The sequence below is a fragment of the Thermomyces lanuginosus genome (genome assembly GCF_041956635.1).
Source record: "Thermomyces lanuginosus strain ATCC 200065 unplaced genomic scaffold VTN49scaffold_15, whole genome shotgun sequence".
NCBI lineage: Eukaryota > Fungi > Ascomycota > Eurotiomycetes > Eurotiales > Trichocomaceae > Thermomyces > Thermomyces lanuginosus.
In genome coordinates, this window is record NW_027192349.1 from 238,978 (window position 1) to 256,333 (window position 17,356).

General features: G+C 55.1%; 5 protein-coding genes across 5 annotated transcripts; 2 read left to right on the forward strand and 3 right to left on the reverse strand.

The window, feature by feature from the left end:
* Positions 1 to 215: 215 nt before the first annotated feature.
* On the forward strand, positions 216 to 1,799 carry VTN49DRAFT_330 (uncharacterized protein; the record flags this gene model as incomplete). Its single annotated transcript, XM_069411121.1, has 1 exon — positions 216 to 1,799. One exon carries the CDS (start codon positions 216 to 218, stop codon positions 1,797 to 1,799), a length of 1,584 nt encoding a protein of 527 aa, XP_069271504.1.
* A 219-nt stretch (positions 1,800 to 2,018) lies between these two features.
* VTN49DRAFT_331 (uncharacterized protein) lies at positions 2,019 to 2,872 on the reverse strand (the record flags this gene model as incomplete). Its single annotated transcript, XM_069411132.1, has 2 exons — positions 2,019 to 2,084; positions 2,135 to 2,872. 2 exons carry the CDS (start codon positions 2,870 to 2,872, stop codon positions 2,019 to 2,021), a joined length of 804 nt encoding a protein of 267 aa, XP_069271505.1.
* Positions 2,873 to 3,709: 837 nt separating this feature from the next.
* Positions 3,710 to 5,884, forward strand: VTN49DRAFT_332 (uncharacterized protein; the record flags this gene model as incomplete). Its single annotated transcript, XM_069411143.1, has 1 exon — positions 3,710 to 5,884. The coding sequence occupies one exon, from the start codon at positions 3,710 to 3,712 to the stop codon at positions 5,882 to 5,884; it is 2,175 nt and encodes a 724-aa protein (XP_069271506.1).
* Positions 5,885 to 6,043: 159 nt separating this feature from the next.
* Positions 6,044 to 7,650, reverse strand: VTN49DRAFT_333 (uncharacterized protein; the record flags this gene model as incomplete). Its single annotated transcript, XM_069411154.1, has 2 exons — positions 6,044 to 7,415; positions 7,490 to 7,650. The coding sequence occupies 2 exons, from the start codon at positions 7,648 to 7,650 to the stop codon at positions 6,044 to 6,046; spliced, it is 1,533 nt and encodes a 510-aa protein (XP_069271507.1).
* A 3,442-nt stretch (positions 7,651 to 11,092) lies between these two features.
* Positions 11,093 to 17,328, reverse strand: VTN49DRAFT_334 (uncharacterized protein; the record flags this gene model as incomplete). Its single annotated transcript, XM_069411165.1, has 2 exons — positions 11,093 to 16,714; positions 16,762 to 17,328. The coding sequence occupies 2 exons, from the start codon at positions 17,326 to 17,328 to the stop codon at positions 11,093 to 11,095; spliced, it is 6,189 nt and encodes a 2,062-aa protein (XP_069271508.1).
* Positions 17,329 to 17,356: the final 28 nt, after the last annotated feature.

Below are 17,356 nucleotides of genomic sequence, written 5' to 3' on the forward strand. Positions count from 1 at the left end.
TTTTCCTCCATGAAGCACGGAGTTCTGTAAAAAATGACGTCCTTGTATTGAAGATAAGGTACTCCGTACCAATGCGCGTAATTTACCGGGTTTCGGGAACATCCGTTACGGTAATTTATTTTTTTATTCGCTCAGCAGATCTACATTGTCTTCCATAAACAATCAAGTCCATCGGCATTGAATCGAATAGTGCATAATATTTGCCACCGGAGAACATGTCTCGCTCAATGCAATTGCTGCTGCGTTCGTTCCGCAGGGCGCCTCTTCCCGTGCGCCCGGCGCCGGCCATTTGGCGGCCTTACTCAGTTGATGCGCAGTCAACACCACCTCAGCAGCAGCAACAGCAACAGCAACAGCAACAGCCCTCGACTCCCCAGGAACGACCTGCCGAGGCCAATTCTCCCAGCGAATCTACGTCTGCGGCACAGGGTGAGACCGCCGTCTCTGGTGAGAAGCCGCTGATTCGACGACTGCCCACCGACCCTGATCGTCTCCGCACCCGCCATGGGGTCATCCTCGAGCAGAAAGATACCGGTGTCATGGTTCGTTTGCCTTCCCTTCCTGGCTTGCGATCGGAGGATCGCACCAAGTATCTAGATTATATCCAGCTGCGCGATACCTGCAGCTGCCACAAATGCGTAGACCCGCACTCCAAGCAGCGCAATTTCCACATCGCGGACATCCCTGCGGACATTCGTCCGTCCAGCATTCACTGGGTCCATCACAAGGAAGGGCAGTCCCTGCGGGTGAAATGGGCCTCCGATGTACCCGGATTCGATGACTCCCATATTTCGTATTTCCATGCGCGACAGCTCTCCGGTCCGGGCAGCCCGGCGCGGAGACTCCCTGCGGCCCGGCACCGAAAGCTGTGGGACAAGGAAACCATGGAGAAGGATCAGTATTGGATTTCGTACGAGGAATACATGAACGACGACGTCAAGTTTGCCAAGGCCATGCGGGCTCTGGCCCTGTATGGCCTCTTGTTCGTCAAGGACATCCCCGACTCGCGGGAGATGGTGGAGAAGATCGCCACGCGCATGGGACCCCTGCGAAATTCCTTCTACGGAAAGACTTGGGACGTCAGGTCCGTTCCCGAGGCGAAGAATGTTGCCTATACTAACAAGGACCTGGGCTTCCACATGGACCTCCTGTACATGACCAACCCTCCGGGCTTCCAGCTGCTGCATTGCCTCAAGAATTCGGCCCAGGGCGGCGAATCTCTCTTTTCGGACGCGTTCCGTGCCGTGCGCAAGCTGAGCCGCAAGGACTTTGGCGTGCTTTGCATGACCGAAATCCCTTACCACTACAACCAGCCTGATCACAAGTACTACAACACCTGGCGCGTGATCGAAACTGAGCGCAACTTCAACCGCAGCATCATCAAGCATGTCAACTACTCGCCGCCGTTCCAGGCGCCAATGCCCCGGTTCGGCTCGTCAACCCTTGGCTGGCCGCGTAAGGTGCGTGATCTCCACGCCGCTTTGAACAATTTCCGGGCGGAGCTCGAGAAGGAGAGCAACGTTTTCCGGCTCAAGCTGAAGCCCGGCGAGTGCGTCATCTTTGAGAATCGCCGCGTGGTACATTCCCGCACGGCGTTTGATACCTCCTCCGGTGAACGGTGGCTGGCCGGCGCGTATGTCGACGAGCAGGACGTCTTGTCCAAGCTGATGGTGGTGAAGCACAACTTCCCCAGGGAGTGGCAGGAGATGACGCGGCAGGCGACGGGGTTGGGCCGTGGGGGCCGGGTCGAGACGACCGAAGCTCAGGCGAATGAGCAGAATGAGCAGAAGCAGGCATGAATTGCATGACAGTGTTCATTAACTTGATTTTTTTTGTACAGTAGTCTTGTTTGGTTTATTAATGTCCAATGACGCATGTATTCTACTCTGCTCAGCGGCAAAGCATGGTGGTCAAATTACGCTGCTCATTGGAACGCTATCATCAGATATCATCGATCATCGTACAATCACTCATGCTCCGCCACGAGAGCCTTTCTTTGATTATCGTAAGAGCGGAGATCACGCAGCCTGCGGAACAGCAAACTCCTTGAAGAAATCAGGATTATTGTTTAGCTCTTCCTTGACCTAAAGCAAGTCAGCAGTGCTCCATCCAGAAGAAAGTAAAGGGAACATACAATATCCAATCCACCAACAAGCTCTCCTTTGATCCACAGCTGCGGATACGTCGGCCAATCCGCAAACTCCTTAAGACCCTGGCGAACATCCTCATCGGCCAGGATATTGAAGAAGCCGTATTTGACGTTATTTTCGCGGAGAATAGATACCATCTGCCGACTGAATCCGCACCGCGGCTCGCTCGGAGTACCCTTCATGAAGAGCATGACGGGCGCCGCCTTGACGAGTTCCGCGAGGCGTGCGAAGAGCGCCTCCTTGCTATCCGCAGGCGGTTGCTCCGCCGCGTTGCCGTTGGTCGCCGGGGCAGTCGGCGGCTCCGCGGCATCCGCACGCGGCTTCGCGTCCAGCGGCGGTGGAATCGACGCCTTATTCACGGTGCTGGAGCTGCTGCCAGTGGCGGCGTGCTTCTCAATCGCATCCCGCACCTTGGAGGCATCGCTCCCGCTGATCGCCTCCAAGACTTGCTTATTGCGGACGAGCACGACGAACGGCACGGCACTCACGTCGTAGTCCTCGGAGATATCCGGTAGTTCTTCGGCATTGACGCTCACGAAGGAGATGTTCGGCGGCGAGGTGACGGGGTAGTTGGAGGCGAGGGTGGAAAGGACGGTGCGCATCTGTGTGCATGGCGCCGCCCAGGGGGTATGGAAGAAGAGAACGAGGAGGGCATCCGAGGGCAGGCCGGAGATGTGTGCGTTGAAATCGGCCTGGGAGGTGATTTCCTCGAGGGTTGACATGGTGGTGTGTATCGGCGGGGGGTTAAGGAATCGGAATGCGGGGTGAAAGTGGACGGCTTGACGGCCCAAGGAGAGATTTCCTGGAGAGAGAAGGAGACAGATGGATCGAGGGGAAGAAGAATATATACCGGAGGGACAATTAGTAATTCAGGATGTTGGGATGTTGCTATGCAGAGCTGAATATCATCCGAACTCTAGGAAAAAATCTAGGCTAGAGAAGAGCTTTGGTGTTGGCAGTCGCGCAATCGAGCAGCGAGCTCCGTTATCGGCCAACGCTACTGAGACGGGAAATCTAACTCGATGACGCATTGACAACTCCGCCTGTTCGACTGGCTTCTTTCTGGAGTTTTTTTTCTACTGGTCAGATCATGCAGATGGCCCTCATATCAAGCTTGCCCACTGTTCTTTTGATGCATTTCGCTCCCTCTTCTGCGAAGATTTTCCGAAAAATGCATGGCTATAGCAATCTCTTGGCGTGATTATCTTATCAATCAGTCTTGGCATGTGTAAATTACGGTAATCTGTTCTCGTAAATTTCAGCCAGCACCTCAGCATGTCCCAGCCGTACACGCGAGTAATCCTTTCTGAAGGGTTGATTTGAGATGGCTGGCGCATTTCTATTCATCTGCCAGAATAGATATACGCGGTTTGGTTGCTAGTACTGGGAGCCCAGATTGCCTGAATCATCGACTTAGAGGTGGAATCGGATGTTGTGAACTCACGCAGACTCTTCAACCAACTTTCAAATTCAGGTAGTACCTCCCAAGGGTGGACGGAATCCCTCTCGACGCGACAAAAACCACACGTCAATTATCTCCCGTGGGAGTGACCTCGACGATGCCCCACGGCACCAAACGCAAGCGCGGAGCAAGCGGCACAACCGACGACTCGGAAGACCCCATCAAGAGTTCCGTCGCAACGGAGAGCGGGTTCGGCGTCGGCCAGACGCTGTCGCGACTACAGGAGGAGAAAAATTTACTGGAAGAAAACGAGAATCGCACAGAAACGACCACAACGGAACCTGAGACGAAGAAGCGGAAGAGCAAGAAACGGGATGAAAATGGGGAGAAGACCAAGTATCCCAAGCTGACCTACGTGGAGGGCACGCTTCAGTCTTCGATCAGGATCTCGGATCTGCAGAGCTTGTGTTTGTATTGTTTCGCAGATGGGATCGCGCCGCAATGGATCTCGTTAAAACATTCAGGTCATGTGCGCAAGATCGTGGTGCTGATGGTGCCCGGGATTGAGATTGGTATGTTTGACGGCTCGATTCCGTTGGAGGAGAATGTGGAGCAGAAAGAAAAAGATGCTGCCGCAGAGGAAAAGCCGACAGAGGCGGAGATGGATGACTTTACTCGATGGAAAAAAGGTCTGCCACCGTCGGATCGCTTCAGTCCGCGTCCTTTGTCGCCGGAGAATCTTCCCGCGCCCTTAAAGAAAATGGCAGACATGTTTCCACACATCTGGCCAGTAAAAGCGCCTGGCGACAGCAAGTACAACAAGGTGCACTCGCCCCTCCAGGCGATACTCTTGTCAGCCTTGCCAAAGTCCAAAAACACAGGCGGTCAGAAAGGGCCAAAGCCGGTGAACGCTGGCAAGGACTCGGCCTCGAACAAAACTCCCATCACCGCCTTCATTGCCACCAAGGAGGAACTTCGGGAGAACGACTACGTTCTCCATCCAGCCTTACTCGACAATGAACAGGAGCGTAATGCAGAATTCGAACGGCGCCAACGGCTGCGCCAGACGCCGGAGCATGGGTGGGTAGACACGCATGTCAACTCGCTCGCCGACGGCTCAGTCCCGGAATCAGAAATCCAGCAGGGCAGCATGACCGCTGGCCGGGAGGTGCTCGCCCTGGACTGCGAGATGTGTATTACCGAGGGGGGCAAGTCGGAGCTGACGCGAGTCAGTCTGGTGCGGTGGGACGGTGAAGTGGTGCTAGACGAGTTGGTCAAGCCCGATCTGCCCATCGTCGACTATCTGACTCGCTACTCGGGAATCACAAAAGAGAGACTTGAAGGGGTAACGACAACACTGGCTGACATCCAGAAGCGCCTTTTGGAAACCCTTCATCCACGAACGATTCTGGTCGGCCATTCGCTGAACGCTGACCTAACCGCGCTCAAGCTGACGCACCCATTCATCGTCGACACGGCCATCATCTACCCCCACCCTCGTGGGCCACCACTAAAGTGCAGCCTGAAATGGCTCACCCAAAAGTACCTGGGGCGGGAGATTCAAAAGGGGCAGATGGGCCACGACTCAATCGAGGATGCGCGGGCGGTGCTCGAGCTGGTCAAGCAGAAATGCGACAAAGGACCCAGCTGGGGCACAAGCGACGTTACCAACGAGAGCATCTTCCGCCGTCTGGAACGGTCAGTCCGCTCAGGCAAGCCCGACGGCCGCACCGGCGCTGTCATCGACTGGGGCAGTCCAGAGCGCGGCTTCGGTGCGCAAGCCGCCGTGGCTATCGGCTGCAAGTCGGACGAGGAGGTGGTGCGCGGGATCGCGCGGGCCGTCCGCGGCGACCCTTCCGATCCAAGCATCCCCGTCGACGGCGTCGACTTTGCCTGGGCACGACTACGCGAGTTGGAAGTCCTACGCGGATGGTGTAATCGCTTACCGGACCCGAACAATGCCAACGAGTCAACCTCCATCGTCCCCCCAACAGACGACACGACTGCACCACCTGCTAATGGTGGCATCCCACCGATTGTCCCCGACCCCCCCACGCCAACCCTCGCCGCCGCGGTCGCCAAAACCGTCAACTACATCGCGCAGATCTACGACTCGCTGCCGTCCTGCACCCTGTTCATCGTGTACTCCGGCACGGGCGACCCGCGCGAGGTCAGCCGTCTACAGGCCATGTATCGTACGTATCGCCGGGAGTTCACCTCGAAGAAGCCCTGGGACGAGTTGACCGTCAAATGGACCGATCGCGAGGAGCAGGCACTCAAAAAGGCTTGCGAGAGGGCGAGGCAGGGGTGTGGGTTTTTGTGCGTGAAATGATTACTCCCTTCTCGAAGAGCGTTGGACACCCGACAGCCGATGTCATGCTTATCATGTATTACTACTGTTACAACTGAGAGATCCTTGAATCGCAAAGGATCAATCTATATGCACGCATATATTTATGCAGAAAAGAAGAAAGTGATGAGATTTGAAATATTATTGTTCTCCATCCATAGCCTCTTCCCGCTCCATGACTTGCCTAACTAGAGCTTCGCGGGCAGAGACTAGTGATTTTCGTTTCGCTTGCCTTTGGTCTGCATCGCCGTTCGCATCTACCTGATTCTGGTTCGTAGGTGACGACCCTTGAGCAACCGGGGCGTGCCTTGAGACCCCGGCTGCTGATGTGTCAGTGACATAGCAGTTGACGTATTGCGCCTGAGGAGTTTGTTCTGCAGCCCCATCAGGGTGCGCTAGTGGTGAGTTCTGTCCCGATGGCGCTGCTGCCGTATTCGACGTCGCCGCTGCCCCGCGTTCCCGCCGCGACGGTGGTCTCCTGGACACGGATCGTGCCCGTCGTCCGCCACGTCTGGCGTTGGTACCTGGTGTTTCTACGTGGAATGGGGGATCTCCTGTCCGACTTGTCTGGCTAATCGACTTGCGGGGACGGCCTGGAGGACGCCCACGCGGCCTTTTCACCGGAACGGCCGGAGTCTCTGAGGCAGCGGCCTGCGATGCTTCCTCTGCGTCCTCGGTGCCAGAAGTAAGGCGCGGCCGTTTCGCGGTAGGTTCCTGAGGTTCACCACGAGAGTCTCCCGCACTGGTGGCAGTGCGCTGATTTGAGCTTCCATTTAGATGTGATGGTCGCACGTGGTTGCCAGAGTTATCTGCCGGTTTCAATGGCACTTTCGTTGGCGGCGGCTCCGGCTCGTCCCCAGAAGCAGCGTCAACAAATTCCGTGTATTCATCGTCAAATGAGTCCGCAACTGATTGATGGGGACTGGAGTGCATGAAAGGCGTCTGACGCCCCCGGCGGTTCTGTGTCCGTAGATCTGTGAGGGTGGGACTACGAATCCCAGACATGGAGGAGTCTTCCAGCGGGACTGGTGCTGACGCTGACAACCGCTTGTTGCATTCCTCCAGGACTCCGACCTTTCCCTTTAGTGATTCGTTTTCGAGCCGCAGTTTGTCAATCTCCTCTGACTTTTTCCCGAGTTCAGTCACCAACGTCCGAAACATGTCCATCTCGCCGCCTGTTCGTTCTGTATTACGAGTTCCGGACTCGTTGAATTCGGTACGTAGCCCGGTAAAGGCTTGCTGGAGATCACGCATCGTCCCATGCAACTCATTTACAGAGTTCACTAACCGATCGATATTCAACTCCTGATTTCGGATCTGTCGAGCCGCTGCATTCGTTCGATTGCTGTCGGTGGCACCTAGCAGTGCGCGACTCGAATCGATAACGGAGTGCAGATTTTCCTGCAAACCAAGAAACGCCGAGATGGAGTCATTCTTGTACTTCGGGCTAACCTCTGACAAGGAGAACAACTCTCGCAAAGTAATTCGAGACATTTTCCAGAAAATCCTCGCCCTGTGCCGGGTCTTGTCAGTCTTCCGCATCATCATCGCAAGGGTTCTCCAATGGCCCTGGAATAGGGAACATACTCCGGTTGCAGGTGTATGAAAACTCCCAGACCCATGCGACACACTGAGCAATGTATACTTTGCATTGTATATCCTCGTACCGGCCTCATATCCGACGAAGACGAGATCTGCTGTGGCTCCGACAGATTGATGCGGCGCTGGTCGACGGCGAAAGTCTCCATGGCGGTTGAGTAAGATCCTACCAATCGTACCCATGCATTCTCACAAGCGGCCAGTGAGGACGAGCAGTGTGAGCACTGGCAAAAAACCGTGAGACGCGTCAAATGCGCCAGATCTATAGCAGACATGCTGCGCGACTGCTTCGGTCATGTGCTTGAAACGGCAAGTGAGCCTGCAGTAGATAAACCAAAAGTCGAATATTATCAGGCCTTCTAGAGTAATTAGTTCCTCATCTCATCTTTGTACCGGTCAGGGATCTTACTCCGTACTGTATTCATATATATATACGTATGTCGCGGATTGTCATTGTCGCGGCGTCCATTGAATTTGAGACGCGCGTCGGGCAATGGTGGAACCGGTCCAAGTGCCAAGAACCTACAGAGTAACTGAATTATTCGTAATATACTCGCGACTTACTTACCTGAAACGGCCAGGAGCTTGATAGAGGATGAGTGCGTTCTCTGATCTTCGGTAAACAAAAAATTCAGCTCCTGTGCTGTCTGATCAGACCATTCAAGTCAACTAATCTTAACCAGATTACAAAAGACGAGATACGCGCCATTTACCCTCTCAGACTGGACCTCGTCAAATGGAGCTTGGGGAATAAGCCGCAAGAAAGATGCTTGGCCGCCTCGCATATCTAACCCGAGATTTAGCGAGATCGTTTGGTAAATCTCCGGCTTACCTTCGCAAAATTTCCACAGATGTAATCCTACATCTCACGAAACGGTTTCGAGACTTCCTACCTCACGCTTGAGGCGCTTAAAAGGCATACTCAGCATATCGACTCTCGTGGAGGGGGTGACATTATTTGGGGTATGTCAATGGCACGTTACGGCGCATTTATCGACCAACGGAGGAGCAAGGACAGTTTTCCCCGGGCATAATCGTTTCCATGGATTTCGGTTCTGGCGGTTGTTGCACCGGACGGCCCGATCCTTTGGCCCTGGGTTGGCCTCCCTGCGACAGGACGACATTCCAGCAAAGCAGGACTTGACCCTGAGGAGCAGATGTTATATTCTACGGTGACCCAGCGTGCACCGACTCTGCAGTGACGATGGACACGTTTAGGAGGGCCCGTTACCGGCAACTTCCAGAGGAGGAAGAAAACTTCAATAGGAGGATGTCAAAATCCAAAATCGCGGTGGAGCTTGCCGTTGGTATCATCCGAAGCACTTGGATGCAAAGCGCATTCTCTCTGACGCGGAAAGCCGGTCAAACGCCTATCGACGCGTATTGTTGCCGTGTTGCGCACGAACATCAAGACGTGCTTGCGAGGCGGCAATCAAATCAGCAAGGCTTTCGAATGCAAACCGCCGACTCTGGAAGAGTATTTGCCGGTATACCCAAAGAATGACTCAGAAAAAATTCTTCCAACTTTCGAAGTTTTTGACCGAAACATCCAATAAAAATTGTATCAAGCTCCTTCCCTCCGCAGCAGAAGATTTTTAATGTCATCGATGCTTTTCTCAAACCTCTGAAACAGTTCAGGCTGAACTGTCAACGTCTCGGCATACGGAGTTGAGTTGGCTCTGCAAGTCCTCAATTGCCGCTGCATATCCACATTCGCTTGGTTCTGGCTTGCAACACTCGCATCTATAGCGTTGGAAAGCCTTCCAAAGTCGTTGACAAAGTCGTCATCCATTTTTTTTGGTGTGTTCTTTGCCTCTTCCGAGGTCTGTTGACTGATGTGTGTGCGGCGGCAGGCGCTGGACTCGGTGAACTGATTTCTGACAAGGGCGTTATGGAGGACGGGCGTGCCGGCGTTATCGACAGCACCGCTGCCGAATCATCGTTTCTATCGGCCGTATCGTCCCTGAGTCTTCGTCCCTCGCGTCTTGTGGTTGCTCTGACGATGGAGCCATCAGATTTTCCCGATGACTTTTTGCCGCCTCTGCTTTCCTCTGAGCGATGGCCCTTTCAGCCTCTTTTGCTTTTCGCTTTTCCGCCTTAGCTGCCTCTTCAGCCGCTTTTTGAGCCTCTCGGAATTGGTTCCGATCATCATATTTGATGATCCAATCATCCACGGCTTGTTTATAGATGTCGGCAAGGTGATGATTCCAGGGGCTTGGGTAGCTTTTTCCTACGCTACCACTACCAGGAACCTGGCCATTCTTTCAGAACAAACATCGAAAACCTATTGACGAAGGGAAAGCGTATATTTTTCCGGGTTCCAGCAGTTGCTCCGCATATGCTCACTTTGAGTACAGTGTCTAGACAGCAAAGGCAGTACGGAATGGAAAGACGAGCCAACGCTCGGCCCGCTTCAATCCAGGAAATCTATACGATACACAGACGCCCTGAAAGGGCGCCATGCTGGTGAGTAACGATGCTTCGAGTCCCGGGTATCAAACGTGAATGCCCGTAGGCACAGTTTGACAGGAGTGACGGCTAGGGCAACTGCAGTCGAGATAGATCGCTCTGAGTGACGCAGTACAGCCTACATTAAGTAGCTTGCATTTGCCGTAGAAGCTCACGTATTTGCGAGCAGTAGGTTTGGCGTTTAGAGGATGTAGGATGGAAGAAATGTGCGAGGTCACCAGAAGAAAAGGCCGGGCTCACTTTGTTATAATCCACTCTTCCACGTGACATCTACCTATATGATGAGAGCTATACGGAGTACACTACCACCGGAACAGACCGCTGCGTTAATGACGGAGGGTACAATACAAGCTCGGATCGGGAAGACCTGTACTCTACTGTAGTGACTGGCATAACAAGAGGGCGGCAGCTCTCTGCTACAGGCTGTAGAGTAGGACATCAGCAATAGCTACCAACTTCGACTCATCCACCTGCCTCGTATAATGAGATCCGGTTAACACGAATCCAAATTAAGTATGCAATGGTTCCGATCCGTAGAAAGTGATTCCTAGTCCCGTACTGCAGGGTAAACTACAAAATTATCAGACAGCTCACGGTACTCACTGGGCCAGGACTGGACATGTAGCCTACTATATGTGTCTACTCTCCATCGCGTTGATTGAGACGAGACAATTCCGCTGTTATGATAAAGACCCAAAGTCATCAGTCACAGAAAATGACAACAGTTCCATATTGATAGATACCTATTCCATGCATGCGAATGAGAAAAGGAAAAACACCAAAGGAGAAGCATAAGCAAAAGGACTGAAGTAGAGTTATTGTCTGTCACCTGGAGAGCAAGGAAAAACGAAAAGGAAATACACGATCTGACAATGAAAAAAAAAAAAATAATTGGATTAACAAAACTCCCTGTAACCTCAAATTGATTGATGAACAAGCAAATAACACCATGATCCGCATAGACATAAGACATCATCAAGAACAAACACCAAACACAAACGCCACTGCTAGCGCTAAAACACCGTAGTAAGTAGGGAGAAGAAAATGAAAAGAAATAAAAACAAGTCATAATAAAGTGAATGACATTGCTCCCCTTTTTGTCTCGGCTGGCGGGTCAAAGTGTCACCGTCTCCACGGCAGCATCATCATCATCGCATCGCGCATCTGCTGATGTGAATGCTGCTGCTCGCTCCGTTGCTGGCCGCTTGCCCGCGGTGTCGTTTCGTCGACGGCGGAGGAATCCCCTTCTCCATCCCGTTCCCATGACGGCGATGGTGTTGGTCCGGGTTTCGGCGTCGCGTCCGGGTCAGGGTTCTCCGTGCTTGTGGCGGTGAGATGAGACTTCTGAGCTTCCTCGTGGTACTGATCAGAAGAGGAGGCTGCCGTCGAGATCTCAACCGCAATATGGTCCGCCTTCGGCGTAACGGGTGATAGCTGGCCTTCGGTCGGCGATTCGTGAAGAGGGGGCAGCAGGGTTGACCGCATCGGGCTTTGCTGGTGCTGGTGCGGAGGAGGGGTCGGTTTGGGTTCCGACGGCCCCGGCGCACTGTCAGCATGATGTTGTTGCTGCGGTTGTTGTTCTGCTGCCACCACAGGCGTCGGTAGGTCAGCAGCAGTGGTCTCCGGCTGCGTAGCAGTGGCCTCCGTTGTCGACGACTCTCCTGCGGCAGCGGCCTCCTCGATACTGCCCCGGCTGTTCGTCCGCATCATCTCGGTCCCCAACTTGGAGCTGGACCGCGGCCCACGCGACGACGACTGCGACCCGCGCGGACGCACGTGAAGGTGACCCAATTCCTCATCCTCGTCGTCGCCAGACTCTGCACATTCATGTCGCCGCCGCTCACGCGACTCGCGCTTCGCCCGAATAGCCTCAGTGGACTGCTGCCGTCGCGGCGTGATGGCTCCCGTTGCAAGCGATGTGAATGTGGGTGGTGCTGACGATGCGTGCGGCATTTGGGATACATGCGCCGATGTACTACCGGTCTTTGTGTCGGAAATCCCAGCGAGTGCGGCCTCGTCCGAAATGCCCAAGCCTCCCGGGCTCCCTGTCCAATCGTCCGCATGGCGGCTGACGATGACTGGAACCTCTTCGGCTTTGATGGAGTCCAAATCCCCAAAGTAGCTGCTGCTGCCTATAGAATCCTCTCGGCTCGAGCCCCGGTACGAACTTGGCGGCAATAGAGGAAACCCTGACGACGTCGAGCTCGGGCTGTCCTCCATACGGCCGGCGCCCTGGCGTACGCTCTGCACCGGTGGAATCGTCAACGGCGGAGTTGAAATGGAGTCGCGCGGCGGTGGCTTCCACTGGCAGAACTGGCACAGTGCTTCGGTCAACTTCGTTAGCGTGGGCGGCTTCTCGATCAAACTGTTGAAATGATGCGTCTCGGGGAGATCCTTGAGATATCCCGTGACGGCAATGATCGGGGTCGCCTTATTGACGCAGTTCGTTTCGCGCACCATTCGCGCTAGGTCCGCCCCGCTGATCTGAGGAAGCTTGACCTCAGTCATAATAATATCGAACTCCACTTCACTCAATGCATATCGCATTGCCTCTGCACCGTTGACGGCAGTGATGGTCCGACACTTAAGTTTCTCAAAAAGCCGCTCCATAACGATCCGTGACACGGGATGATCCTCGCAGATTAGCACATCCAAGCGCCGGAAGTGCGGTCCCTCGGTCTGGCTGATGTGGGACAGACGCCGGGAGCTTTGCCGCCTCCGTTGCACCTTTAGCAAAGCTTTTGTGCGCGGGTCTTCATTGTCAGAGGACGACGGCGACACGTCGAACAGCTGACTGCGCCGCTTGTGGTGACCTGGTATGAATGGCTCTCGGGAAACCATAGACGATCCGTCGCTGTCTTGCGAGCCGATCGTACGTGATCGAGCTCGGGATGAAGCGCCGCTGGACCGGGACCCCGGGCCGGATTTATCAGGCGACTGTCCTGGAGCACGGCTGCCAGGCCGGCTCGGCGACGGAGCCGATGGACCGGTTGCAGGCTTGAGGCCCGTCGTCGAAAGACGGGGAGGCTGTTCGCCGTGCTTCTCCGAGGCAGCAGGTCCGCTCGAATGATGCGAGTGAGTAGACGAAGAGCCCGAGGTTTTCCTGCGCTCATGATTTTGGCCGGTGCTAAATTGCACCAAAAGGGGCGATGACGGCTGCGAAGGTCGATTGGGAGAGGATGTTGCCTGACTAGTACCGGACGGAGATGATGGTCGATTGCTGCCCTTGTTCTGTGACAAGGTCCGCTGCAGAGACATAGGCAGCATCGGGCTTCCCTCGAGAGATGGGCCTGCACTGGTGGATGGGGTAGATGATGCCGTTGCTGCGGGTATATTTCGCTGCTGAGCCTGCATTGCCTCCTGACGCAGCCGCTGAATGACATCCTTGTTCGCCTTCTCCAACATCGGAAGATTCTTGAAGTTGAAGTTGCCAAAGTCGTCTGCCAGAGCGGGCTCACTAAGTCGGCGGCTGCGCGACTCACGCACGTGAGGCGGAATGTGTAACGGCATCAAACCTCGTTTCATCGAACTCACCTGTTGCCGCACCTTAGAAAGGGCGTCGTGAGGCCGCTCAGGATAGTCTCCGCTCAGTGAGTACTGAGAAGACACCTCGGTGTCGATTTCGTCATGGAAAGACTGGAGGGTTGCGCCTCGCGAGTCGAAATAGTCCGTGTCTTCGGGGTTCTCCGTGTTGGGGACAAACTGCGCTTGATCTTCCAGCAAAGTGTCCCAGTTGATGTCCGCAAACCATGGGTGGCTACGGATCTCAGCGCCACCGTTTGGGAACTTTTCTTCGATGTTAGCCCCGAGCCGTTCTTGTGGATTGAGAGTCATCAACCGGTTCATCAAATCTCGAGCCTCCGGAGACGAGAGCTCTTCAGCATTCTCAGGCCAGTTGATGCGGCGGTTCAGGATATTGTCAAACACCTCGTCGGGCGTCTCCGCATTGAAGGGAGGATATCCGTAGAGGAACTCGAACATGATGCAGCCGAGCGACCACCAATCGCTCATTTCGTCCTGGCCAGCTCCATTAATCGTTTCCGGGGCCAAATAGTCCGGGGTTCCCACGAATCGCCGATTATTGTCCTCGGGATCGAACAGCGCCATCGGCGGCGGAAGCATCGGCGCCTGCGGAGGAGTACTGTGTTGCGGCGCAGAGGATGCGATACTGACAGTTTGGCTGAGCGGAACGAGATAAGGCGAGTCGCCGCCTTCGCTGGGAGCCTCGTCCTCCGTTGCCGAACCCGGAGGAGCAAGAGGAGCGAGAGGAAGCGGTGCTGGCGTCTCCGTACTATCATTAAGGGAAAAAGTCTGGAACATGGCGTTCAGCGTGTCACTGCTGCCACTATCGCTCCGATAACCGGACGCGCGACGCGGCCGCTCTCTGGTAGGCGCAGATTGACCAAAGTTGAAATAGGATGGCTGACCGTAACTGCTGCCGAGGGCATCTGGCGTCATGACCGGTGTCATCGAGGGCGACTGCCCTGCTTGCATATCAAAGGAGGCGGAGCGTGACGATGCCATCGACATTCCTCGGAAGGAATTTTGCTTTAAGAGATCAGGCGCTGACTCGTTGGGACTCTTCAATACGCGCTTCTGGCGACCGACGAGTCCCATCCTAGACAGGCCAAAGTCGGTCAGCTTAAGATGGCCCTTCTGGTCAATGAGCAGGTTATCTGGCTTCAGGTCTCTGTGGACGATGCCTCGATCGTGCAGATGCTGAACGCCTAGCACGACTTCGGCGATGTACTTCTTGGCCCAGTCCTCGGGGAGACCACCTAGGACTTTGATAAGGGACGCGCAGTCGCCGCCGTTCAGGTACTCCATCACTAGGTACAGATAGTCCTTGGAAGAAAATGTCCAATAGAGCTTAGCAACGAAATCGCTCTCTCCCTGCCACATCATGATGGCCCGTTCGGCTTTGACGTTTGTCACTTGATTCTTGGCCACCATATCCGCCTTCTTGAGCACCTTGATTGCATAGTACTCTCCGGTGGATTTCTTCTTGGCCAGATACACACTGCCAAATGCGCCCTTGCTGATCGGCTTAATAATCTCAAAATCCTTGATGGATGTAGGCGCTGGACGGGGCGGCGGCTGGCTCATGGATGAGAGATGGGGGGAGATCGGAGGTCGTGTCACGTCGGATGTCGCGGACGACTGCCGGCGGTGATGATGATGATGGTGCAAGTGGTGATGATAATGCTGCGTGTCCGACGTCGAGAGGAGAGGTGAAACGTTCGGGGACGACATACTATCTCCGCTGGGAAGCCGCGGTTTGGACAGCCGCAGAGGTGACTGGGGTTGACTGGCGGGGGGAACCGGAACGCGCGCTGGGGACGGCTGTCGATGGGGAGATCGCGACAATCCTGGCAGAACCAGACTCTTTCTCTTGCGCTCCTTGGAACTCGCCGCACGAGACAGGCCCTTCTCAGAGGAGGGAGATTCTGTGCGAGCCGCTCCAGGAACGAGCGACGACGGAACGCTGCTACTATCGCTGTTTTCTCCAGCATCACGTTCGGACAGGAGAGATCCTTGTTTGGACGGCGGCTGTGTACCTAGAGCACCGCTGATGCTTGTGTGCGACCGCGGCGTCGGATTTTCTAAGGGACTAACAGACCGAGTCGACACCGGTATAGACGAAGCTCTTGTTGACGACGGAGAGGCGGTCGTGGACAGATCGGGGGCCGTCGACTCTAACGGTTCCGGCTGGGGTTGAGCCGTTGGCGTAGGCTCGACGGGACCGGAAGTGTCCTGCTGCTCGGGTGGTAGTGCATCATTCTCTCCTTGAGCATCCCACACGTCATCCTCGTACGAAGAAGTAGAATCCGTCAATTCCCCGGCAGCGATGCGTTCCGCCTTGGCTATGGCAGCCTCGATACACTCCTCGACCATCACCGCGTACTCGATGCGAATCCGCTCCGCATATTCGACGATCCTACGATACCGGATCACGGCGTCAACTTTGGCCTTGGCCACTTGTTCGGTATCGTTGGACAGAGCGGCAAGCCCTTGTTCTTGTTCCAATGTGTTGGTACTGGGGGACTGCCACTGCAAGACTTGAGCGATACGCGATTCCGACTGGGGTGAGGACGTCCGTAGCTCCTCACCGCTCTCCCCCCGTGTCTCCTTTAGAGTAGGCGTGTTGATCTCCAGAGCGGTGTCACAAAGATCTAGGATCAGTTCGACTATGCGGGCAAGAGGGCGCCGCACAGCAAACGATCGACCCCGTCCGTGGCCGAGTCCCGAAGCTGATGGGTCCCGAGAACGAGGAGGTGTTACCGGGGACGAGCCGGAAACAGAAGTCGGCGCGGACGAGGCGGGTGACGGACCGATGGGGAGGCCTTTGTATTCTGGTTGTGGGGGTAGCTGGCCATTATCACCTGGCCTGGGCCGCCCTTGGCGGGCTTCTAATGCGTCTAGGACCTTTACAATGGCATGTCGATGTTCATTAAGGTTTTCTTGGGCAATCTGTATGTCCATCTCGGCGCGATGCTCTTGGAGGCACAGCTCGGAATGTTTCTCGAACCACCAGGGTGTAATTTGACGTTCACAGATGCGGCAAAGGACTGGGTTAGGAGGGGGTGGCCTCGGCCCATTCGGATCAGCATTGATGGCTTCGGCGAGGCTGGTCAAGTAGTTTGCCAGGACTTCGGCTCCTACTCCGAGCGATTCGACCAAAATTGGAGGCAGATCGATGGTCACCTCTCGCGGCGGAGTTGACGGCCGGAGCATCCACATAGTCTGGCACGATTAGCTAGGTTTCTGAAGCTTGCAGTATGGACACTTACATGACCCTCTCCATCTCCAGAGCGATCGTAGACCATGATTCCTTGTGCTTCCATGTTGAGAACATCCCACTCATTGACGACCGAGGAGTCTTCCTTTTCTGAGGCCTCTGCAGCTGCGGCTTCTTGATTGTCTTGTAAGGATGACTTTCGAGAGGGCCGAAGGGTCGAGTCCGGACCCATACGCACGGCGACACGAATGAAGCGACTATGCGTGTCATCTTCCTTCATCGACTCGACGGCATCGTGAAACGCATTTTTATTGTAGAGCAAGATATCCGCAACAGGCTGGCCTTCGACGGACTCGGGTGCCGTGCCGACCACCTGCCTCCATGACGGACTCACCCACTTGATGCGGCCATCGAGCCCCAGGTCCAGAATGACGTTCAGAGTCTGTTCGGCGGCAACGCGCAGGTCCTCGCGTTCGGCACGGATGTCCTCGCTGAAGGAGCGTTCCATGGCGCCCCTCCACGCGTTCCCAGGTAACCCCGGAGAGCGTGCGTCCTCTCGAAACGGCGTCACTGGCGGCGGAGCCAGGAAACGGGCACTGTCTCCGTCGTTTCCTTCCATGGCTTGAAGCGGCGCACTGGTTATTGCG